This window comes from Lynx canadensis, chromosome C1 (assembly GCF_007474595.2).
Source record: "Lynx canadensis isolate LIC74 chromosome C1, mLynCan4.pri.v2, whole genome shotgun sequence".
Lineage (NCBI taxonomy): Eukaryota > Metazoa > Chordata > Mammalia > Carnivora > Felidae > Lynx > Lynx canadensis.
This window is the reverse complement of record NC_044310.1, coordinates 182,250,528-182,276,905: the sequence shown is the minus strand read 5'-3', so window position 1 is coordinate 182,276,905 and position 26,378 is coordinate 182,250,528. Positions and strand designations below refer to the sequence as shown.

The 26,378-nt window shown below is 37.7% G+C and overlaps 1 protein-coding gene across 3 annotated transcripts in view; it reads left to right on the top strand.

Moving 5' to 3' along the window:
* Positions 1 to 26,378, top strand: part of HECW2 (HECT, C2 and WW domain containing E3 ubiquitin protein ligase 2) — a 239,868-nt gene that overhangs the window by 128,684 nt on the left and 84,806 nt on the right. For all 3 annotated transcript variants that reach the window (XR_004344036.1, XM_032594456.1, XM_030324947.1), the window contains exon 13: positions 8,820 to 9,005. Coding sequence is in view for 2 of the 3 variants with exons in the window: in XM_032594456.1 (XP_032450347.1) it covers positions 8,820 to 9,005 (186 nt within the window). In the remaining variant the exon portion in view is untranslated. The remainder of the gene's footprint in view (positions 1 to 8,819; positions 9,006 to 26,378) is intronic.

Below are 26,378 nucleotides of genomic sequence, written 5' to 3'. Positions count from 1 at the left end.
CCCATACTTGGAAACACATCCCCCTGCAATGAGCAGAGTTATGAGTGCCATAGTGGAAGGCTGCAGAAGGCTCCCTGCTAGAGTGAGTGATTCACTCAGGGCAAGGCGCATGGAAGGGTAATGAGTGGGTTTGCATTTGAGATACGTTTTAAAAACTGAACAGGAACTTACCCTAGAAATGAGATGGGCCAGAGCACTTTTGGTAGAAGGAGCAGCATTTGCAAAGCAGAGGTTCCTGGAGTTGTAGAGCAGTGTTGATAATCATTATGGAAGTACCAGAACTAGTACAGAAGTATAGCAGTTTAGCATTGCTGGTGTGTTAAGGGCATAGGACACTACTGAAAGTCAGGTTTGAACCTGGCAAGGGAGGCAGAAGCCAGGTTACATGAACCTAAACTCATGTATGGGACAATTTTAGGAGATGGTAGGGGCTTTTACACAAGGAAGAATGGGCTCACATTTAGAATTGATACTGTAAGGCAGTATCATGCTGTGGTGGGAAGAGCTTTAGACTTGAAGTCAGATAGCTCAAGTTTTCCTTTATTTGTTTGCCCTTTATGCATTCACTCAACCAGTGTGTATTAAATGCCTGTGACTTGCCTGGTACAGTCTGGACTGGGAATAGAGTACTAACCAAGACAGAGTAGATTATAAATAGCAAACTAGTGAACAAGAAAAGGCCATTCGAGTTATGCAGTGTGGCATGAGGTACAGTACACTGGGCTAGGGTGTACTTGGGGATGAGCTACTGGAGGCACTGCTTTAGATTGGGTGGAGAGGAAGACCTCTTTGAGGGAGCCACATTGAAGCTATTGTAAAATGTCAAGAAGCCAGGAGGGTAAAGGTCTGGCAACAGAACCTTCCTTGCCAAGGAAAAGGAAAGGCTCTAAGGCTTGAAAGAATTTGAAGTGGTATATATGTGGTATATAATAAGGTCAGAGAGGTGGGCAGGGCTTCAGTATGATCTGGCAGAGTTTGGACTTTATTCTAAATGGATTTTATTCTAAAGCGATTTCCTGTAGGGAATAATTCAGGGTTTGAAAGTTCCTTCTAGGGTTGTGTAGGTAGCTCAGTCGGTTAAGCGTCCGACTGCAGCTCAGGTCATGATCTCGCGGTTTATGGGTTCAAGCCCTGCATTGGGCTCTGTGCTGACAGCTCAGAGTCTGCAGCCTGCTTCGGATTCTGTGTGTCCCTCTCTCTCTGCCGCTTCCATAGCTCATGCTCTGTTTCTTTTTGTCTCTCAAAAATGAATAAAGGTAAAAAAAAAAAAGAAAAGAAAAAAGAAAGTTCCTTCTAGCTGCTTTACCAAGAATGGGTTTTAGAGGGCAAGACTGATATCAGAAAGACAAGTGAAAAGACCCTATGGGGACATATAGAAGGAGCTTGAACTAGTGCAGTAGCAGTACATATGATGACAAGTGGATGAATATGGGACATATTCTGGAACGAGAGCAGACATTCTTGCTAATACATTAGACTATGGGGAGAAGAAAAAGGAAAGCCTACAAGAAAGAGCAATTGATTGGATGGTAGTGTTCAGCGGTTTGCTGGTAAATGTTCAACAACTGACTCTAGGAAAAAAGTGTGTGTGTGTGTGTGTGTGTGTGTGTGTGTATCTTATAAATTTTACTGAGTGAAGGATGTATAGCACACAATTTAAAAATAATGATAAAATATACACAAAATGCTTTTGTTGCCTTTTGTTGAAGTCTTGTATCCCTAGCCAGCCTACCATTGTAGTTCACAGGCAAGTTCCCACATGAATATATTGATTGGCATTAGCCATTAGGACAACAGTAAAGCAAGGGAGACACAAGGCAGAGCTTCCTACTCCTTTGTCAGTGAGGTCGGTAACACCTTCTTTTTGAACCAGATAATAGCTTTTGAATATTGGACTTCTATTTCTTCATTTGTGTGTGTGTGTGTGTGTGTGTGTGTGTGTGTGTACATGCGTGTGCACGTGTGCGGGCTACTTGCAGTGTAACAGCACAATGTGAAGTTTAATCTGTATTATTAGCATTTTATTTTCTCCATCAGTTTCTTAAGTCTGGACCTTACATCTAGAAAAAAGCAACACACTTTAACAAAAACAAAACAAAAGCAAAAACAAATGAAAGCTGAAAGGCTTTTGGGCCAAGGACAATATGTAAACAAATGGCTGTGGCTACATTGCAAAAAAAATTTGTTTGCAGACACAGCCAGCCAGCCTATGGGTCCATCCTTTGCCTGCACCTAGCTAGGCAGCCCTCAAAATAATATCAAGGCCTGGTTTGCATTTACTGATTTTTGTAATATTAATACTCCCAATGTAGCTGATTTTAAGCTACCAATATGACCTCACTAATCACCAAGTTCTAACTTGACTTATAGGCTGCCTTCTTGGGTACAAGTTCCTCGTCAATTCTGTGTTTCAAGTAAAGGCTGGATTCACAGTTATCGGGTTGTGGTAAAAGGCTATAGCTTTTAAAGTTGGTCACGTTCTATAAGTAAATGCGTATTCTTAGTTCCCAAACCTTGGAGATCCTGGTTCACTAGGTCTGGAGTGGACCTCAGGCATTTGTTTGTTTGCTTGTTTGTTTTTTAGGTTCCTTAAGTGATTCTGATGCAATTGGTCTATGACCTATAATTTGGGAATTCCTAGAATAAAAAGATACTGCGTTAAATGACCCCTCTGCTTTTGTCACAACAGTAACACATCTGGACTTTTGACAACTCATGTATTTTAACAACATGAAGATACTCAGCAGCTTAAAAGTTTTTTTAATTTCTTTTGTCTTCATGTTTTCATCGTCTTTCCCCTTTCTTGGTCATGTTTCAACTTTTTACACTGGGAAGCCAGTCTTGATTTTAAAGTACTCTCTCTGAAGCATTTAAACTTCTTTTCTCCAGCCTCAACTGTCTTCATTATTAGCTACAAAGATGATCTGTGCTGTGCGTCTATGCATTTCTGTAAGATTTAAATTCTATTGGGTTTAGGAAGTCTTATTTGCCTGACTTTTATATGGCAGGAATTAAAGTTGCAGGATTTATCTCACTAATGATCTCAACATATGAATTGATGGGAATAAGTCACACAAATTTTTTTGTAAAAGGGCATTACTTGATGAAATTAAAAGCAAACTTTTATTTGGTTTCTTCATTTTAAGATTTATTATCTAGTGTTTTTTTTGCTTGAATTGTTTATTATCCATAACTTTCAGTAGCTTCCTTGTTTATATTGTTGAAAATGCTCAACATACAAAAGGAGTATTCTTTTTATGATTTGAAGATAATCAATTTATGTTGAAAAATACTCATAAAAATAGATTTCATGTAGCAGTAACTTACTTAATTTTTATTGAAAATAATGAAATTAAGTAGACATATGATTGTCATAACTCTAAAGGAAAACTTTAGAAACAAAGTTTTTTTGTTTTTTGTTTTTTTTTCAAATTTTGCATTGCGGTTGCTTTAAGATATATACTGCTGCCCTCTGCTGGTGTGATCAGATTTCTTCCAATATTGTATTCATAAACTGACTCTGATAACTCAAGATTTAGTTTTTAGCGTCATGTCTTTTATAGTTGGCATGCCTGTGTTTGTCTAATTAATGTCAGACGTAAATACGTTTCCTTATATGTAACTGAATAATGTTTCCAACATACACGCCAAAAATTATTATTCTCCTTTTAGTAAGCTGTAGAAATACATTAACTTTACCATCTAAACTTCTTGGTAGTTAGGGGCGCCTGGGTGACTCAGTCGGTTGAGCATCTGACTCCGGCTCAGGTCATGTCTCATGGTTCACGAGTTTGAGCCCCACATGGGCTCTGTACTGACAGCTCGGAGCCTGGAGCCTGCTTCAGATTCTGTGTCTCCCTTTCTCTCTGCCCCTCCCCACTCATTCTCTGTCTCTCTAACTCTCCCAAGAATTAATAATAAACATTAAAAAAAATTAAACTTCTTGGTAGTTAATGGAGAAAAAAATATTCAAAAATACATAAATATATTCTTACAAGTCAGGAATTCCTGCTATTGCAAAATACATGAGTTGATAGTTTACAGTTAGTTTTGCCTAATAAGTTAAATTTTCCCTCCATTTTACTCTTTAGCTAGATGAAAACAATGTAAGATCCCTTATGATTAAAGTGAACACAGACGATGTATGAGAACTATTTCCATATCCCAGCATACATCTTACGGAAACAATGTTACTTGATTTTATTCATAGTAAAGCTCGTTTAGTGAATAAGGTATACGAATGCTCACATCTGTTCCCTTGTGAATATGAGAGACAGTTGCTATAGATGCAGTGATGATATTTTCCAAGTGTGGATTCAGAGTACCTATTCTTGATGAAGGATTTACAAAATATGAAAGATAGATTTTATTTAGAGTTAATGTACTTGCCTGTGTTATTGAAAAGAACCAAATTAGATGAAATCAAGACTGGGCCAGGTAATCCCAGACATATGTTCACCATAACACTAAAGAAAGAAAGAAACCTGCCAGAAAAAGAAAAAAAGGATTGACTATTATTTGCATTGTGGTTGGTTGATAAGAAATGAATATTTATATATAATGTTCTTATTCTGTCACCAAATGGGAATAACATTCCCCTCAACCCCTCTCAATATTTTTCACTTCTAATACCTTAACATACTTAACTAAACAAAACACATTAAGCTCTGAGGAATGTTATTTTAACAAAATTCCACTAAATAAGTTCAGTTCATCATTCACACAGCCATTGGATGTTCATTTCTTGCACGGGAAACAAGAAGCAACCAAGAATAAGGTTAAGAAAGGAATTTTGGAATAGAGAAGCAATAATTGAAGAGGACCTTTTAAATCACATGAAAGGAAAAGAAAACAGTGCATCCTTTAGAGATCATGTAAAGGGGCTTCATCTACAATTAGCAGTTGCCAACTCGCCTTGCTACTCGTGACTCCACATGCAGCAGCTTCCCAGACGAGATCGTTCTTTGCATTCTACACATTACCATCTTTTTCTATAAGACCCAAACAATACAACAACCCAAACACTGGAAAGATCCTCACTCAGTCAGAAACACCGAACCACAGAGGGAGAATGAAATGCCTCTTTTCTCTTAACCCACAGCTTTCTTGTTGTCCACTTCCAGGAAGACTAAACTCGTTTAATCTAATCCCACCTGTTTGGTGTTTCTCAAGTCTTGGGACCCCTCTTATACTTAGCTCTGCTAGTTTTATCTGTGTTTCAGTATTTTCACTGCTACTGTGGCCTTCGATTTCCAAACTCTCCTTTCTGCCTCCAGGGAACCTCTTCCTCCCACCTTTCCCTATAATGTTCCTTACCATCCTTTTGAATCATGGGGCTGTGCTCATCCCCATGTGTGTATCCTTGGGGTTTAACACCGGGCTTATGACATAATTAATGAAAGGTTATGAAAACCTTCTTTAGTTAATAGAAAATGGGATGCTGGCCCAGGATCTTCAAAGACCTCAAAAGTAGAAAACAATTTTACTGCTATCATTCATCTGTTATAACATACGTATGATAGGTATAATCCCTTATATATTCCTTTAGTTACTTCTACTCTGTATTTTTATAGTGATTTTTTACCTCTTCAAAGCAGTTTTACATCCTTTGTTTCATTGGATTTGAATCTCACATGCCTGTGAAGAAAACAAGGAAGTTATTATTAATCATTTTACAGTTGAGCAAAGATGTAATCTCTGAGGCAGAGATTAAATGATTTTCTTTGTCTCTGTCCATGAGTGACAGGGCTGTGACTAGAATCTTCAGTGTAATTCTGTATAAAATGGAGTATAATTATTCTTTCTGAAATATATTTACTTATATATGTATAACTATATATTAAAAAATAGTGTATATGTTAAAAATGAAATATGTATTAAACATATAATGAACATGTATATAAACATATAAACACACATAACATGTGTATAAGTATATGTCATATGTGTATACATAAATACATATATAAATAAATTTACACGTGTGTGTGTGTGTGTGTGTGTGTGTATAGTTTCTTTATAAAAATGTAGCAGTATGGAGGGACGTTCCTATTTGCCTTAAGGGTTTTATATAGACACTTACAGTCTTGTGCATGTTATTCAGACTTGAAAAAGCTATGGTTCCAAAGATTGTTTGCTAGTTTCCAATAAAACTTTCTTGCACTTATTTTACTTTGATAGATGCTTTTTTAGCAGATCACTTGAACTTGGCTCTATATTGTATGTCTTATTGAGAGGAGAGGAGGAAAATGAAAACACATAATTAATTATATGATCAGCCATAAGACTCCTGAACTGAAAGAGCTGTGTGGCCCCCGGAATTACTTCCAGCCTGGGAAGGAGGTTCTTTCACCTAATCACTACTTCTTGCCCTAATGAAGTTCTCCTTTTCTTCAGCAGAATGAGGAGCAGGTCTGGTGCTCTAGATAGAGTCAGGATGTGGCCTATTTACTTGCATTAGAGAGGGGAGGAAGAAATGAGGGGGGCCAAGAGATATACCTATTTAGAACAACAGGTAATGTAACGATTTATCGGGCAGAATTATCCCACGATAATTTGTCCCCAAAGAGACTGATTAGGATGTATGACTTGAAAGCTCATTGCCAACCACCACTCAAGCTAGTATGGTCTCAGGCCTCTAAGCTTGCATTGGCTTCCGTGAAAATACATCTGCGGCAAGAAGCCAAATGCAGAAAACAGATGCCTTGCTGATTGTGCATAAAACACCAAGACAGGGTCAGCCACGGGCTAAACTATTAGTTAGCTAATGTTTGTCTCTGACAACCTCCAACTTCTTTTATTAGTCTCCTTCTCTGCTTTCATGGTATCACTTTCTTATTCTCTCATGCTCTCTAATTGCCCAGAGCCTCTGTGTAGACTTGCCTGCGTTGGCAGTGTTCTGTGCTCTGAGCCTCACAATTTCTCACAGCCATCAAAGCCTCCTCTCATTTAGATTATCAGGTTGAAATACAACCTCAAAGTATTTTATACTCAGGTGTACCAAGGAGTTAGTGCACTAATATTTGAGGATGGTTCACTGTGGTCCGTCTCCCTCTGTCCCTGCCTTCCATCTTTCCTTCTTTCCTCCCTTCTTTCCTTCCTTCCTTCCTTCCTTCCTTCCTTCCTTCCTTCCTTCCTCCCTCCCTCCCTCCCTCCCTCCCTCCCTCTCTTCCCTCCCTCTCTTCCTTCCTTTCTTCCATTTGTTTTGATAGGAAAAAAAATATTTTAGTAAAAAGTATATCATGATGGTGAGTCAATCAGAAAAACTATATAAAAGTTATTTTATGTAGTTTAAGCTATATGTCAATAATAGCAACCAACAGATCTCAGTGGCTTAAGGGGACAAAGGTTTGTTTGTCATTCCCAGTTGGGTCATCAAGGTTCTGTGATCCCTGTAGTCATTCAGGAATCAAGGGACCCGGGCTGGGGAGCAACCTTCATTTCAAACATCAGTAGCTTCTATGATAAGTACCAAACATAAGAAAGCTCTAGAAGGATGAACATCATCAAAAATGCTTTGACCAGAACATGACACATCTTGAGGGATCCTGGACAGACAAGAACAATATTAACTGACCTCATTGTCATTCATCTTTTATCTTCAGTAACTATCACAGTACTGGGCATAGCAAAGATAGTAAATGTTTATTAAAATGAAATTATTTCCAGAGATTCTGGTTTCTTTGGGGTTTGTTTTGATCTACCTTAGTGTATGAAATAAATAACAGAACCTATGAAGTAAAGCCTGAAGGCCTCCAGACTCAATCTAGTGGCCTGGGAAACTAAAGGTAAGAAGAATCCTTTGAATCTATCTGAGAAGAATAGAATTTCAGAGTAGGTCATTCACCACCTTGTAATTTCATGAATATCATCTTCTGTCTGATAATTCAAGGAAATAGCTCCATACAGTTACTCCTTTTCTACTTCTTGGCACATGATATTATGTGATGAATCTTTGTCGACTTATATGTTGATAGCCATGGTTTATGGTCAATTTTTGGAATCTTGTTTAAGTATCATAGAGATGAAGAATACAACATTTTTCACAAGACAATCACTTTTTTTGTGTGGTGGAGTTTATTAAACATGCATTTCAACTGTATAAATTCAGCCATATATGTATATATGTGTATACACACATACACACACACACACTCACACACACACACAGAAAAAATAGAGAACGAAAAAAAAATATGTAAACAGCCCAGGCAGTTCAGCCTGTCATTCTATTCTCTGTGATTTTGCCTCAAAGAAGGTGTAAGATGAAAAACTTTGATCTATTGTGGTCTCAGTTGGATTTGAGTCTCAGTGACTGCAACTCAGCCCTTTGCATGGACTCCTAATATTCAAATATGTGGCCAAGCATTTTTCCATACAACTTGGCTGCTAAGTGCATGCCAACTGCTTCCTCTGGCACTCACCCAAAGACCAGTCATCTCTTCCAGTGCTAGAGCAAAAAACTGGCTATGTTGGGGGTCCCTGTGAGGTGGTATATTTGTGTCTGACATGATGTGACTTTGTGTGCTTTTTTTCTAAGACCAACTTTAGGATCTAACATCCCCTGTAGAATGAGACTCCACAGCATTCTTGTTCTTTAGAAAATGAGACCTCATCAGTGAAGATACCTTACTTTCTGCAGTCTTCCTATTTTATTTTCATCAAAATATTGTTCTCAGCCTGCTGCTTCCATGTGAGGGTCCAGAGTTACGTTGAAGCTGATATGCCCACTGGAAGACTAAATGTGCCCTCGAGTACCACGTGTGTTCCTTTTGCGGGTCCCAGGCCGGTTAACGTGGGCTCTCCATTCTTTCCTCCAGAGTGCCTACCGCATGTTTACAAACAATACGTGTTTGAAGCACATGATCACCAAAGTCCGGCGGGACACCCACCACTTTGAACGCTACCAGCATAACCGAGATCTTGTGGGATTCCTCAATATGTTCGCCAACAAACAGCTGGAGCTGCCAAGGGGCTGGGAAATGAAACACGATCATCAGGGCAAGGTAACATGGGGGAGTTGCCGCGTGGAAGCTGCCGAGTGACCGCGGGGTGCTTGTGGCTTTGGCAGTGCCTCTGCCATTGAGGGAGGCCTGAGAGCCTTTGAGAGGTGAAACCTTCCCCGTCCAGGTTCCAGTGAAACCTGGGCTACAGGTTGTTACTACAAGCAGCGATATGCTGTTCTGAAACAGTGTGTGGGGCAGACAGGTGCGGGGACATTTGTTTGGCAAAATACTCCCTTTTGCCTGGATATTCTTCTACCTGTAGTCACCATTTTCTGCTGATCAGAGAAAAGATTTCCTAGGCAGTGACACTTCTTTCTCAGTTGTACAGCTTGTGTGATGGATAGTTTATTTAAAAGTTGGGGAGTTGTTTGTGGAAGGTGGCTAGGAGGTCAGTAAATAACTATACAAGGTGTGTCTTGTGACCTCAGTGATGTTGGTTCAGAACCCTGATTTTGTTATATGAAACAGCACTCACGGAGTAATTCATTTATGATGAGAAACGCATAGTTGTGTCACACAGGCCAGAGTAACCACATCTGCACTCTCTTTATAGATAGATGAACCAGAAACCTGGGTTATGATCAGGAAGTTGTTATGAGTAAGAAGCAGAATGAGAACGTTAGTAATTTTTATAAGGTGTTTCTCAGTTAAGATTGTATTTATTTAACTCTGGTTTAGTACCTGCTATGAGCCATGAGCTGTTTAAGATATATTTAAGCTCCTCACAACAATTTCAGAAGGCGATGGTTACTATTATTGCCACTTACAGATTAGAAGCCTCAGGTCCAGAATGGTTTGGTGACTTGCCCAATGTCAGAGAGGGCAAGTGACCAAACTGTGCTCTAACCCAGGCAGTCTGGTGCAAGGGTTCGTGCTCTTAACCGCATATGCTCTCCATGTATTGAGTAACTAGCCTCAGTTTCCCTGTATGTAAAAAGACTTGAAATACATGACTTGAAGGATGGAGAGGATTAAAATGACATGATATTTAAAGTATTTAACCTTGCTTCTGTCATTCATTCAGCAAATATTTATAGAGCACCAATGCAAAACAGGTAAGCCAGCTATTTCATAGGACTGCCATTCTCATGGAAAGAGACAGAAATAAACAAATAGCATGCCAAGTATCGATTAATGCTGTGATTAAAAAAAAAAAATCAGGGGGTTGGAGTCTAGAGAAAGACAGGAGTGGGGAATTATTTTATACAGGGTGGCCAGGGAATGCCTCACAGGTAAGGCTATATGTGAACAGAGACCCAAATGAAGCGAGGAGTAAACCATATAAGGAAAAGAGCATTCAAAGCAAATGAAATGTTTAAGGCACTCAATAAATGCCATCCTCCCTCAAGGTACCCTAGCAATAATAACACAGTAGCATCTTATTCACTTGAACTCAGCTTCCAGCTAGCTTATCTGAGAACCTACAACCAGTCCAAATAGATGTTACAAAAGGCATGTATTTTAATGCATGGGAGGAGCCCTCAGACTCTCATTGAAACTATTGACTTGATTTCTAGAAATTTTAAAAATAAACCTATCATTCCCAGCCAAGAGAAGATTAGAAGTCTCAAGCATGAAATTTAGGATAGATGAAAGAGAATGGATTTGTGATTATGTCCCTGGCAGGGAAGCCTTTCCAGGACACTAGGAAGCTGGAAGCAGGGCCACCTGGCATTTCCTGTACTCTCTCCTCCCAGAGAAGATGGCACATTGCTGGTGCTAAGTTTGGTTCAGCAGCCTGAGAGCCCAATGTTGGTAAACATTCTACTGAATGGAAGAGCACAGGTTGTCCAAGTAAAGACTTAGGAAAATACTGATGGTATTATACCTGGGTATAAAAGAGAAGTACCATATCAGGAATTCAGATCTGTTCTCAGCTCAGACAAGATGTCCCCTGTGTCATGAGGAGTTACACTCATTAGAGAGCCATGGGTCCAGGGAAAGCCCAAGTTGAGATAATGCTGCCATATATTTCTGCTCTGTCTAGAGACTTAACTTACTAAGTCATTTTTGTATCCTTCACTAAAGGAGATCAGGAACTTTTGTATACATAGTGGGGCCCTCCTTTCCTGCCAGTCATAACTTGCCAGACACACTTCAGGAGACAGCTGCTTATTAATAATCCCTGGACCTTGAGAAAAGTTTTAAATTACATTTAGGACACTATTTAAGAAGAGTTACGATGTATTCTTAAGAACAAGTTCTGTCTCATAGTCTTTATAAAAGTTTCCATAGTTAAACACAGGTAAACATTATCTCAGCTATGTGGGTAATGCAACTATGTATTTTATTCCCTGAAGGTTTTGGACTTATTTGGGTATTTCAACCTAAAGTTGTAGGAATTGTAAAGAACCTTGAGTGTGGGCTGGTAGATAGTTGATCTTGCAGTCTACTGGTGGCTTTGCATCTGAACGCTGCTTGGCATGAAAAATATAGAAAGACCCCTTCTATATTGCCTTGAGGACAAAATGGATTATCAAACAGGCCTGAAAGCTTATCACATTAGCCTAATCTCTGCTTTGTGCAGTAGGACTTTAATTTTTAGTTAAGTTGGACACCTTAACTGAAGCAGGTATATCTCCCTGTGATTCCTCCCACCTTCCTTTACAAATGACTGGCTTCCAGTTGTCTGAAATAATTTGAAGGAACATTTGGAAGATGTTTGTGCTAGGTCTGTAGAGGGCTGTACTGCATTTGGCTGCATTTTAGATATCATAGTTCTTATCCTCCAAGGCAGTTAATAGGTCTTTTTCTAGCCCTGAAATTTTAGCTCACCCCCCTTTTTTTTCTCCCAAGATTTTATTAAATGCTACACTGCATATAGTGTAGTATTGGTTTCATGAATAGAATTTAGTGATTCATCACTTACATATAACACCCAGTGCTCATCCCTACAAGTGCCCCCCTCCTTAATGTCCACCACCCATTTAGCCCATCCCCCTACCTACCTCCCCTCCAGCAACCCTCAGTTTATTCTCTATCATTAAGAGTCTCTCATGGTTTGCCTCCCTCTCTGTTTTTATCTTATTTTTCCTTTCCTTCCCCTATGTTCATTTGTTCTGTTTCTTAAATTCCACGTGTGAGTGAAATCATATGGTATTTTTCTTTCTCTGACTGACGTATTTTGCTTAGCATAATACACTCTAGTCCCCCTTTTTAATGAATTGCTTTGCTTCCAGAACATTTAAAGGGAGTAAACTTTTCCCCCACTTAATATAAAAAACTGTTAAATACTACAAAGTTATTTTCCCACAGTGACTACTGGTTTTTAGAATTGACATGGAACAGGATATCCAAGTCCTCATCTACATGAAAGGAAATGCTTCTCAAGCAGAGTGTTTTCAAAGTTAGCTCTTCAGACTTACAAAGCCTGGCTCCATCTTCTCTTCTCAGTTGCAACATTTTCTTTTTGTGTTTTCAGTTATAGTCATTCAGCACATATTCACATCCTTCTGAATGCCTCATATGTGCATGCCCCTGTGATGGCAGTGATAAAAGCCAGCAGTGTAGCATTAGGTAGTACGTAGCTTTGACTATGTGCTACCCACTGGTGTAAGCACTTACATTAGTTCCTTTCATGCTCACAGCAGCCTTGTAGATAGCTGCTGTTTTTATCCACATTTTAAAGAAGCGGAAACTAAGGCAGAGCATGGTTAAGTGAACTGACCAAGGTCCCACAATTAATACGCAATTTGAACACAGACAGTTCAGCTCCTGAGTCTGTGCTCTTATTCTGCCTTTCACCAGTGAGTAGGGAGAATGGATGTCTTCTCACAATCATAATAAAGGTAGCAGAAGGTACCATAGGATTTCCTACCACCATCGAGGAGGTGGGGACTTTCAGATGCATCATTGAAGGACAGCATATAGTGTGAGCTGCTCTTTGCAATCTGGGCGTAAGTGATCAGTCCTTTCTTGTATCCTCACATAATTTCCCTTGTATTGTTTTCATGACATCTATCTGCATCTATCTCATGCTATAGCCATTAACATGTTTTATCTCCCCAAGCAGATGATCCCTTTCTGGGGGGTTCTTGTATTTATTTTTTAATTACCCTCTCTTCCACCTCAGTGCCTTTTACATGGAAGGTTCTCAAAACAAGTTTGATGTATGAAACTTGTCACCTGTAGTTCCCCAGTTTATAGTAATTTCTGCTTTGGACAGATGAAGACTCCCTCCCCACTTCCTCCTCTTTCTGTGCTTTCACCAGAAATAGCTCCTAGATTTGCTCCATTCGACCTCTCTTAATGCCCATGTTGCCTTGGATCTTCCACAATATTGTTTAAACAAGGTGGTGATTATGCTTGTACTGCACGTTAACAGTCTTCAAGTTGGGGAGAGACTTTTTTCTAATTACTTGAAGCCAAGGATTTAAATTGGGTGAAATTTCACAGGATCCTAGATCTGGTATCCTCTTTTTGGAAGTTCAAGGGTGAATCATGTCCTTGACTCACAAAAAAGAATAGGAATAAAATAGTGTTTAATTAACTATTAATTAACGAATAAGAACAATATCAGGCTTGCCAGGTGAGATAATGATGATGGTGATAATGATGACAGTGATACTGATGATGACAATGATACCTGCAGTTATTAAACTCCCGCCACATGCCAGGCACTGTACTAGGTACTCTCCTATGGATGATCTTATTTGCACTTCATGGCAATTTATGAGGTGGCTGTGATTATTATTATTATTATTATCCACATTGTGTGAAATTTAGGGATGGTGAATAATGTGTATAATTTTAGCAAGCAAGTGAGGAATCCAGGAGTCAAACACTAGCAATGTGACTTAACCACTGTTCTCTACTGGAACGGATTATCTTTGGAAATGAGAGATCCTTTATTGAGGGTTCCAGGCCAGATGCTGGGGTTGCCAGTACCCTTCAAGGCTGAGACATATATGGATGCCCTGATGAGATCACAGGTATTCTAGCAGAGGATACACCACCAGAGACATATACATAGCTTCATACTTAAATACCACTGATTTCTTATGCTAGGGGTACTTAGGATAATGAAATATAATAATAATAATGGCTTATTAGATGCAAGGCTCTATGTTAGGGATATTATATTAGCTCATTAAACTTTCACAATAACCCTATGGAATAGGTTTTGCTATAGATGAAGGAACTAAGGCTCAAAGAGATTAGGTGTGTAAGTAAACTCTTAGATACAAACCCAGGTCTTTCTGTATTCAAGGCCGTTAGCAGTTTTTCTATAAAAGATTAGACCTTACTGACCACTAAACACCTGACTAACTTGAAGTATGTCATTTATATTAACTGGATCTGAGTTTCTTCATCTCTACATACACATTTTTCATGTGCTTATTGGTCATTTGTGTATCTTCTTTGGAAAAATTTATGTTCAAATTCTTTGCCTATTTGTAATTGGATTATTTATCTTTGTATTATTGAATTGTAAGAGTTCTTTGAACAGTATATTCTGAATACTAGTCCCTTATCAGATATATGCTTTGCAAATACTTTCTTTTGTTCTTTGAGTTGTCTTTTGACTGTCTTGACGGTATTATTTACAACACAACATTTTAGATATCGATGTAGTCCAGTTTATTTGTATTTTTTGTTGTTGTTGCTCATGCTTTTGGTGTTGTGTCTAAGAAAACATTACCTAACCCAAGATCACAAAAATTTACTCCTGTGTTTTTTCTAAGAGTTTTATAGTTTTAGCTCTTACATTTAGATCTAGGATCCATTTTGAGTTAATTTTTTATATGGTGTGAGGTCAAGGGTTCAATTTCATTTTTTGCCTGTGAACATCTAGGTCCTAGCATCATTTATTGAAAAGACTATTCTTTCCCATTGATATCATTAGTTATTAGGAAAGTGAAAATCAAAACTACAGTGAGACACCACTACAGACCCACTTGATAGGCCATCAAAAAAAAATCTCAAAAATAATAAATTTTGGCAAGAATGTGGAATCTGGATACTCATATGCTGCTGGTGGGACTGTACAACAATACAGCCATTTTGGAAACAATTTGACAGTTACTAAAAAAATGTTGTGCAAAGAGTTGCCAGATGATCCAGAAATTCCACAACCATGTATATACCCAAGAGAAATGAAAATACACTTTCTTCTATAGAACTTGTACACAGATACTTCATAGTGACATTATTTGTAACAGCCAAAGTGTGGAAACAACCCAAATGCCCATGAACTGATAAATGGGTAAATACATGTGGTAGATTCATACAATGGAATATTATTTGACAATACAAAGTAATGAATGACTGATACAACATGGATAAGCTTTGAAAATGTTTGCTAAGTGAAAGAAACTGTCACAAAAGATCACATATTATATGATTCCATTTATATGAAATGAGCAGAATAGGCAAATCTATAGAACTATAAAGTGGATAGGTGGTTTCCTTCAGTTGGAGGTGCAGTGGGACCTATAAATCCTTGATTCTTTAGATTTGAAGTTGAGATGATATGGTTCAAAAACTAGATTTGCCATGAAATATGTAATGCTTTTGTTTCTGCTTTTAATTCCAGGTCTCTTGTTCAAAATTCTACTGTGTGTTTTAATCAGTATTTTCTTCCACTACTTGATTTCCCTAATTATTTTGATTCTGTAATGGTGGGACTGGAACTGAACCAAGTTTTATTTTATGCAAGATCATCCTTATGAAACTCTGATCAACATCTGTGTTTATTTGTTGGATCTAAGGCCTAGGATTTTCACCTAACATATAGAACACATTTTGACTTGCCTCATTTTAAAATGAAACATAAACAAAGAAAGCAAGCCAATATATAAAAAAAATTCTGCTTGCTTTTTATTGTAATAATTCTTAAATTTTTATACACTCTCAGGAGTGTAAAAACGAAGCGTAATTTGGGATCTGGATACAGTATCAATATAAATGTTTTATATTTTTGCAAGAAATATGCATCAATAGTATTAAAATGTGACTTGTTTAAAATGCTTCTGATTCTTGGCTGGGTTTGATCATTAGTATGTGCTCATGGGGATAATATATCTGGAAGACAAATATGTGCTTTAATAAGAAAAACCAAATGTATTTAACCTAGGAACTAACTAACTTACTCTCTTTCTTTCTTTCCTTCTCTCTCTCTCTCTTTCTTTCTTCCCATTGTTAATTTCATGGATTTGAGAAAATGGTGCTGCAGTGGGGTCAGAATTTCTGGATCCATCACTATCTGACCTCTGTGAACCTCAGTTTTCTCTAAAGTGAGGATTAGTAACCTATCCTTTCCAGCTCCTGGGACTGGAAATAACTGAGAGTTTCATCAGTTTAGAATTTCATGAAAATGATAAAGATATGTTATTAATGGCCAAATCCTTTTTCTAATAGGAGATATACAATGGTTTTATAAAGAAAATAATGTAGGATTAGTACAGTGTCCCATTCTTCCTCTTAACATACTGCTGATTTTCTGTACCCGTGATGGTCCAACAGAATGGTTTTTTCAAAGTAGGGTTCCTTTTGCTATTGTTTTTTGTTGTCCTTGTTGTTCATGACCACTCCAGGGTAGTCTGTCTTCAGATGTTTGCTCCTGTCTTAAAACAACCCAGAAGCATCTCTTTCTCTACCATGGCTATTGTGGTCATTCTGGTTGATTTCTCTCTGTGTCTCTCTGTGTCTCTCTCTGTCTCTCTCTCTCTTTCACACACACACACACACACACACACACACTAATGTGTGTAAGTTCTAATCCAAACCTGACAGGCTTGAGACCCAAAAAAAGCCTATGTTTCAGTCTGAGTCTTAAAGCCAGAAAACACCAATATCCCAATTCAGTTAGGCAGATGGATTTACCTCTTCTCAGCCTTTTGTCCTATTTGAGTTCTTCAGTTGATTGAATTAGGTGTGCCCACATTAGGGAAGGCAATATGCTTAACTCTGTCTGCTGATTCAAATGTTAATCTCATCAAGAAACACACTCACAGACACATCCTGAAGTGTTTGGCCAAAGGTCTGGGTACTGGTGGCTCAGTAAAATTGACATATAGAGTGAACCATCACAGACCCATGTCAGGGGAGTATTATCAGTGGAATATCTATTGCAGAGGGGTAAGGATAACAAAGAGAAAAAGGCAAAATGGCATTGATAATTAGAAAAATACCATAAAGCTTATTATTTCTTTTTTCTAATGTTCATTTATTTATCTTGAGAAAGAGAACATGTGAGTGGGGGAGGGACAGGGGGGTGGTGGAGAATCCCAAGCAGGTTCTGCACTGTTAGCACAGACCCCGATGGGGGCTCAATCTCACAAACCTCGAGATCATGGCTTGAGCTGAAATCAAGAGTCGAATGCTCAATTGACTAAGCCACCCAGGTATCCCGCTTATTATTTCTTAAGTTCACACAATGGGATTATCATTTGGTTTAATTTTTAGAAAAGAAAGTTATTTTTTGATTCCCCTTCCAGATGTTAAATATGGAATAACTTTTTCCCCCCTCCCTTTTGGCTTTGTACTCACAAACAGTATAATACAAAATGTTTTACCGAGATTATTCTACATGGGCTTAAATTGAAATACTAAGAAACTTGAAATTTTAAGAATAACATATCATAAACTTCATTTTTTTAAATAAAAATCTAAAATGCTAACCATCTTTTTATTTAAGGTGAAATGTCTTTTCCCATATTTTCTTGTGTGTTTTTTTTCCTACAAAATCATATGCTATATCTCCCAGCTAAAATTGACATCCATTTCTATATCCAAGCTTGGTAACTCTAGAGCTTTGTGACTTCAGATGTCAGATTGGGGGTTTGAGTAGCAGAATGGTCCAAATAACCAACTTAGATGACCATGGCAAGTAGAAGTTATGGTTATGAGGATAGATTTTTAGAAGAGAACAAATATTTGTACAGTGAAAGTTACCACAGTTTGAGCCTACTTCTCATTTTACCAGAGTATAATAGCCTCTGTGGCTGCAGAAGTTGCCCCCGTGATGGCATAGGTTTTGGTTGTATCCCACAGGAAGCTGATAGCCACAATTTATGGGGTCAGGCTCATCTCAATGAGTAAAATGCAACTTAATATTTGGAAGTCTCAAGTGAATTCCTAAAATACCTTAGCAGGATAAGTTCTACACTTTGAGAAATATGCTTTTTGTTAGTTTGATGACTACATTTCTTCTTTCTGTGGCACATCTCTAATTGCTTTGAAATAATACCTCTTTGTGGTGGTTACCTAGTTTAATAACCTGAAGTTATACAGCAATCCAGGTGGAGATGGAATGAAATTCTAAATTTGTAAATCACATTGTGGTTTTTTAATGATCTCTTGCTGATTTTTAAGGGGGTAAAAAGGTGTTAGATTAAATAATAATAAGTCACATAAACACACATAGGAGGTAATGGGAAAGAATATTTCTGGGACAGTGTACCATTTTGAATGAGAGAACAGAGCAGAAATTAGATTCATGAGTGTATTTCTGAGTAAAATGCTAGACTCATGGAGTCTTGAAGGAATTATCCAAGTATGGAGATGGCCTTTGTCTTTTATTTTTAAACAGTTATCTTCATGACTTGCACTGGATATTTTTTATAAAATATAATATGCTATTTTTAAAATTTTATGGCAGTGACTTTCTGCTCCACCTAAAATGGGCTGATTTGGACAATTCCATCCTCAGTCTTCTATAGTGATGTGCTGCTAAATGTTTAAAACCCAGCTCTCCAGGGGAATTGCAGAGGAAGGCTGATCTGTAGAATTTGCCATTTTCTGTGGGGTAAATAACCAATTTCAGGCTGCCAGCATATTCCCCTAAAATCTCACAGTCAGCTCTCATGAGCTGGTACAAGCCATCCCACCATATCACTGGCTCTCCTAATATATTTCCTACAGCTAAATACCACCACTCCTAACATGTAAAGTACCCTTTGGCTAATATTTTATACCTAAAGTATTGAGGATATTGTACTTATCCACATCTGCTAACTGACCAGCTGTTTCCAGAACTCTAGCCCAAGCACCATAGATTCCTGTTTTGTCTCCTCATGACTTTAGGTCTCTAATCATAGCAGTTTAAAAAAAAAATGACCTTCTTTAACTTATTTTGTGACTAATACAGATGTCATGAAATATTTGGGATCACTCCTTCTTTCAAAAGACCAAGTGATGGAAAACATTAGCATGACTATTTTTTTACTTATAATAAACTGTATCAATCAGCCTTTTCATTTCTCCTACTGCTAAGAGCACTGTTGGGATATAATGCAAAGAAAATAATAGCATGTTTATTACTAATAATTGGATAAATACTAGGGAGGGAGCCAAGAGCTGAGAAGAGATTTATATTTTGGAAGGGAGAGAATATGAGTATGATCTTCATAAAAATTAAGGTAGATTACAATTAAGTGTTTTTTGAGCATTTCTAAGACTTTGTAGAGTTGAGAAGCCAGAAGTAAGAACAGATTCAATATGCAATGCTTCTGACTTATAAATTGTTGTTCTTTTATTGTTTCCCTTGTATATATACCACATCTTCCCCATCCATCCATCTATCAATGGACATGTAGATTGTTTCCATATTTGGCAGCTGTAAATAATGGTAACAGTAAACATGGGGATATGTATATCTTTTTGAATTAGTGTTTTTGTTTTCTTTGGATAGATACTCAGAAGTGGAATGGCGGGTTCATCTGGTACTTCTATTTTTAATTTTTGAGGAATCTTCATGTTGTTTTCCACAATGGTCATGCCAATTTACACTTCCACCAACAGTGCACAAGGCTTCTAGTTTTCTCTACAACCTGGCCAACACTTGTTATTTCTTGTCTTTTGATACTAGCCATTTTGTCTAGTGAAATGATTTTGCATTATTGGTTTGATTTGTATTTCCCTGATGATTAGTGATGTTGAATTACTTTTCATGTACATGTTGGTCATCTGTATGTCTTCTTTGGGGAAAAAAAGTGTCTATTTAGATCCTCTGCCCATTTTTAAATCAGATTGTTTTTGTTTTTGTTATTGAGCCATGAGTTCTTTATATATTTTGGATATTACCCCTTATTGGATATATGATTTGCAAATAGGTTCTCCCATTCAGTAGGTTGCCTTTTTATTTCATGGATAATTTTCTTTGATGTGCAGAAGCTTTTTAGTTTGATGTAGTGTCATTTGTGTGTGTGTGTGTGTGCACACACGCACGCACACGCGCCTTTGCTGCCATTACCTCTGAAATCAATTCCAAAAAGATATCACCAAGAATGATGTCAGGAAACTTATCATCTATGTGGCTTTCTAGGAATTTTATGGTTTCTGATATTACATTCAAGTCTTTAACCCATTTTGAGTTAATTTTTGTGAATGGTGTAAGATAGTAGTTCAGTTTCATTCTTTTGCATGTGGTTGTCCAGTTTTCCTAATGACATTTATTGAAGAAATTATTCTTTCCCCATTGTGTATTCTTGCCTCCTTTGTCACAAATTGATCATGTATACTTTGGTTTATTTCTGGGCTCTCTATTCTAGTCTGTTGATCCATGTGTCTCTTTTTATGCCAATACTATACTGTTTGGATTACTATAGCTTTGGAATAGATAATAGAGTTTGAAATTAGGGAGTGTGACTCATTTCAGCTTTGTTCTTTCTTAAGATTGCTTTGTTTACTTGGGATCTTTTGTGGTTCCAGATTTTAGAGTTGTTTGTTCTATTTCTGTGAAAAAATGACATTGGAATTCTGATAGGGATCGCATTGAATCTGTAGATTGCTTTGGGTAATATGGGCATTTTTGCAGTATTAATTTTTCTAATCCATGAGCATGGCATATCTTTCCATTTATTTGTGCCTTCTTCAACTTCTTTCACCAATGTCTTATAATTTTCAATGTACATATATTTCATCTCCTTGGTTAAATTTATTCCTAGGTATTTTTTTCCTTTTTCATGCAATTGTAAATAAGATTATTTTCTTATTTTCTCTTTTTGATAATTTGTTCTTAGTGTATAAAAATGCAACATATTTCTATATATTGATTTTGTACCCTGCAACTTTACTCAATCTATTTATTAGTTCTAACAGTTTTTTAATGAAGTCTTTAGGAGTTTCTATATATATAATTATGAAATATGCAAATAATGATAGTTTTACTTCTTTCTTTCCAATTTGGATGCTTACCCCCCTGTCATCCCCCCCCCGCCCCTCCCTCACCCCACCCCCCCTGCCTAACTACTCTGGCTAGGATTTCCAATACTATGTTGAATAAAAGTGGTGAGAATGGGCATCCTTGTCTTCTTCCTGATCTTAAGGAAAAAGCTTTCAGCTTTTCTGTCTTGAGTCTAATGTTAGGTGTGGGCTTGTCATATATGGCCTTTTTATGCTGAAGTACATTCCATCCATACTCACTTCATTGAGAGTTTTTATCATAAATAGGTGTTGAATTTTGTCAAATGCATTTTCTGCATCTATTGAAATGATCATACAGTTTTATCCTTCATTTTGTTAATGTGGTTTATCACACTGATTGATTTCAGATTTTGAACCATTCTTGCATTGCTGGAATAAATTCCCCTTGATCATGGTATATGATTCTTTTGATGTATTGTTGAATTTGGTTTGCTAATATTTTGTTGAAGAATTTTACATCTGTATTCATTGGGGATATTGGTCTGTAACTTTCCTTGTGTTCTGTCCCTTTCTGGTTTGGTTATTAGGTAATGTTATCCTCAAAAAATGAGTTTGGGAAGTGTTCCCTCTTTTTCCATTTTTTGGATGAGTTTGAAAAGGGTAGTATTATTAAATCTTATTCAAATGTTTGGTAGAATTTACCAGTGAAGCTACCTGATCTTGGATTTTTGTTTCTTGAAAGTTTTTTGATTACTGATTCAATGTCCTTACCAATAATTGATCCAGTCGTATTTTCTATTACTTTATTATTCAGTCTTGGAAGATTGCATGTTTCTAGGAATTTACCCATTTCTTCTGTGTTGTCCAATTTTTTGGCATGTAATTACCTTTTTAAAAATTTTTTTAGAATTTTTTATTTTAGAGAGAGAGAGAAAGAGCAAGAGAGAGAGAGTGAATGGGGGAGGGAGCAGAGGGAAAGAGAGAGAAAATGCCAAGCAAACCATGCTCAGCATGGAGTCTGATACGGAGCTGAATCCCACAACCTTGGGATCATGACCTGAGCTGAAAGCAAGAATCAGATGCTCAACTGATGGAGCCACCCAGGCACCCTAGCATGTAATTATCTTTTTTTTTTTTTCAACGTTTATTTATTTTTGGGACAGAGAGAGACAGAGCATGAACGGGGGAGGGGCAGAGAGAGAGGGAGACACAGAACCGGAAGCAGGCTCCAGGCTCTGAGCCATCAGCCCAGAGCCTGACGCGGGGCTCGAACTCACGGACCGCGAGATCGTGACCTGGCTGAAGTCGGACGCTTAACCGACTGCGCCACCCAGGCGCCCCAGCATGTAATTATCTTTTATAATTCTTTTGTATTTCTTTGGTATCAGCTGTGATTTCTCCTCTTTTATTTTTGATTTAATTTGAGCCCTCTTTTTCTCCTCGTCTGTTGTCTAGTTAAAGGTTTGTCAATTTTGTTTATCTTTTAAAAAAAACAGCTCAGTGAAACTAAGGTCTCTTCTATTGTCTTTTTAGTCTCTATTTCATTTATGTCCTCTCTTATCTTTATTATTTCCTTCCTTCTACTAACTTTGGAGTTTGTTTGTTCTTTTTCTGGTTATTTTGGGTATACAGTTATATTGTTTACTTAAATTTTTTCTTGCATCTTGGAGTAGACTGGTACTGCTATAAACTTCCCTCTTAGAACTGGTTTTGCTGCCTCCATAGATTTTGGTATGTTTATTTCCATTTTCATTTGCCTAAAGTCAGTTTTTAATTTCTCTTTTTCTTTCTTCATTGACCCATTGATTGCTCAGTAGCATGTTGTTTGATCTCCACATATTTGTGATTTTCCCAGTTTTCTTGTAATTGATATCTAGCTCCATACTATTGTGGTTGGAAAAGATGGTTGATATAATTTCAGACTTCTTAAGTTTATTGAGAGTTGTTTTGTGGTCTGGCACATGATCTATCCTGGAGAATATTCCCTGTGCATTTGAGAAGAATGTGTATTCTGCTACTTTAGGATGGAGTATTGTATGTATGTCTGTTAAGTTCATCTGATCTGTTGTGTCAGTTGAGGTTAGTGTTTCCTTATTGATTTTCTGTCTGGATGATCTATCCATTGATGTAACTGGGGTATTAAAGTCTCCTACTAGTATTATGTTGCTTTCAGTTTCTCCTTTTAAATCTGTTAATATTTGCTTTAGGTACTTCTGTGTTGAGTACATAAATATTTATCAATGTTATGGCTTCTTGAATTGACCCCTCTATTATTATGTAATGTCCATTTTTGTTTTTTGTTACAATCTTTGTTTTAAAGTCTGTTTTATCCAATGTAAGTATAGTTACCTCAGCTTTCTTTTGGCTCTGTTTACATGAAACATCTTTTTCCATCCCTTCACTTTCGGTCTGTATGTTCCCTTACATCTAAGGTGAGTCTCTTGCAGACAACATATATAGGTCTTGTGTTTTGTTTTTTGTTTTTAACCATTCAGCCACTCTATATCTTTTGATTGGAGAATTTAGTTCATTACATTTAAAGTAATTACTGATAGATGTGTACTTATTGCCATTTTGTTTATTGTTTTCTGACTGTTTTGTAGTTCCTCTCTGTTCTTTCCTTCTTCGCTTGCCTTCCTCCCTTTGTGGTTGAATGCTTTCTGTAGTGTGATACTTAGATTCCTTTCTCATGATCTTTTGGGTATCTACTACAGGTTTTCACTTTGTGGTTACAATAAAGCTCGTATATAGTAGCCTATACATATAACAATGTGTTTTATGTTGATAGCACGTTAAGTTTGAATGCATTCTCAATCGCATTTTTACACCCCCCTCCAAACATTTTACATTTTTGATGTCACATTTTACATCTTTTATCTTATGTATGTTTTAACTAATTAGTGTGGTTATGGTTATTTTGCTACTTTTGTTTTTCAACCTTTATACTGCCTTTATAAGTGATTAATTCTCTTCCTTTGCTATATATTTCAGTGAGTTTTTTCTGTTGTATGGTTTCTTATTACTAATTAGCACCCTTACTTTTCAGCTTGCAGAGCCAGTTTATTGGTAATAAACTCTTTCAGCTTTTGCTTGTCTGGTGAATTCTTTATCTCTCCTTCAATTCTGAATGATACCCTTGCCAGATAGAGTATTCTTGCTTAGAAGTTTTCCTTTTAGCATTTTAAGTATATCATAGCATTCCTTCTGATTGGCAAAGTTTCTCCTGAAAAATCTACTGATTATCTTATGGGGGTTCCCTTTTGTATAACAAGTTGTTTTTCTCTTGCTACTTTTCAGATTCTCTGCATTAGGGGCATTTTCAGCCATTATTAACTCAAATAGTTTTCAGCCCCTTTCTCTCTCTTGTCTCCTTCTGGGATCCCCTAAAATGCACATGTTATTTTTGCTTGATGTTGTCTTACGGGTCCCTTAAGCTATCTTCACTTTTTAAAATTTTGTTTTCTTTTTGCTGCTCTGTTTGAGTGAGTCCCACTACCCTGTCTTCCAAATCACTGATTCTTCTGCTTCATCTAGTCTGCTGTGGAACCCCTCTAGTGTATTTTCAGGTATCATATTCAGTTATTGTTCAGCCATTGTATTCTTCAGCTCTGTGACTACTGTTTGGTATTTTCTGTCTTTTATTGAGATTTTCTCAGTGTTCATCCATTTTCCTAAATTTAGTGAGCACCTTTTGACCACTACTTTGAACTCTTTATCAGGTAAATTATCTCCATTTCATTAGTTGTTGTTGTTGTTTTTTTCTGGAATTTTATCTTGTCCTTTCATTTGGAACATATTCCTCTGTTTCTTCATTTTGTGTGACTCTGCGTTTGTTTCTGTGTTAGGCAAAACAACTGTCTCTCCTGGTCTTGAAGGGTGTCCCTGTGTGGGCAATGAACCTTGTCATTTAACCTTGCCCTAGTTCTTAATCGTCTCTCATGGTGCCTGTCCATTCATTTCAGCTCCGTGGGGTTCAGAAATGCAATCCCCCCTGGTTACTGGAGCCAAGTACTCAGTGGGTATCCCTTGTGTGGGCTGTCTACACCTACTGGCTTTGGGGAGCTGGGAGGGAAGCTGGGAGTGGGACAGGGCTGCAAAAGCAATAAGAGGGCTTAGGGTGCTCACCTACTGCCTCTGGCCAGTAGCAGTAGCAGTGTCAGGGAATAGGGCACCCACCTCTGCCTCCGCGGTGGGGGTGGGAGTTGGCCCCAGCAAATTAAAGTGAGAGTGCAAACATGGCACCCACCAGTACTTCCACTCCTGGAAAGAGTCCCAACAGACTTTTGCCCTGTGGCAGATGCTTTGAGATTAATACATGAATTTCTTCACATATGATCTAGGCTCTTAACAAACTGCTGTTTTTGTGCTGGATCCCAGGGCAAGTGAGTCTGCACACAACCCTTTTAAGAGCACAATGTCTGCTCCCTACAGCCCGATGATTTTTCTGGATGTAAGTCTTGTTGGCTCAACAAGCCAGATATCTTGGGAGCTTGTCTCTCCAGTGCAGGTCCCAAGGAGTTGGGTGGCTGACATGAGGCAAAAACCCCTCACTCCTCAGGGAGGATTTCCCTATTTGTGAGACGCCTCCCAATGGTTGCTGCACTTGGGGGTGGGATTTTTGGCGAGATCTCTGCTTCTCCTACCCATCTCACTGTGGCCCTTTTATCCTTTGTTGTGGAGTAGTTGTTCAGTTCTCTTGTTTTTTTCCGGAGGGAATTGTTTTCTTATGTAGCTGTAGATTTGTTGTGTCTGTGGGAGGAAGTGAGTTCAGGATCTTCCTGTGCCACCATCTTGAACTGCTGATTTCTCCATAGCTCTTTAGAAGAAGATAGAAGATTTGACCTTCTTTGTGGAGCAGAGTTACAAGTGCTTTTTGTTTTATTTTGTTTACTTGGTCTTTTAATATGGATTCCTGGTTTGGCAGAATGTTAACTGGAAACAATTTCAAACTTCTGTAACTTAGATTTGTTGAGCCTGAGGTTGGTATTTCTTCACAAATACTGATGACTTTTTCCTTTCTTAAAATAATAGAAGCTTAAAAAAATAAAAAGAAAGAATTGTGTAAAGAGAGAAGTGTATTTTGTTTGGCCTCGCTAAAATACCACTTGGCTCCAACCAGCCCGTATTTCCTGACTGGACCATGCCCTGAAGCAGTGAAAGGGAAGAAGTTTTTCAAATGAGATTTGAGTTTGTGTATTTGCATTCCTTTCAGTTTTTGACTGTGTTGTTAGTCTTAGTTGGTCCAGCACTGTGAAGCTTGAGTCAATTTCCTTAATAAAACTTAAC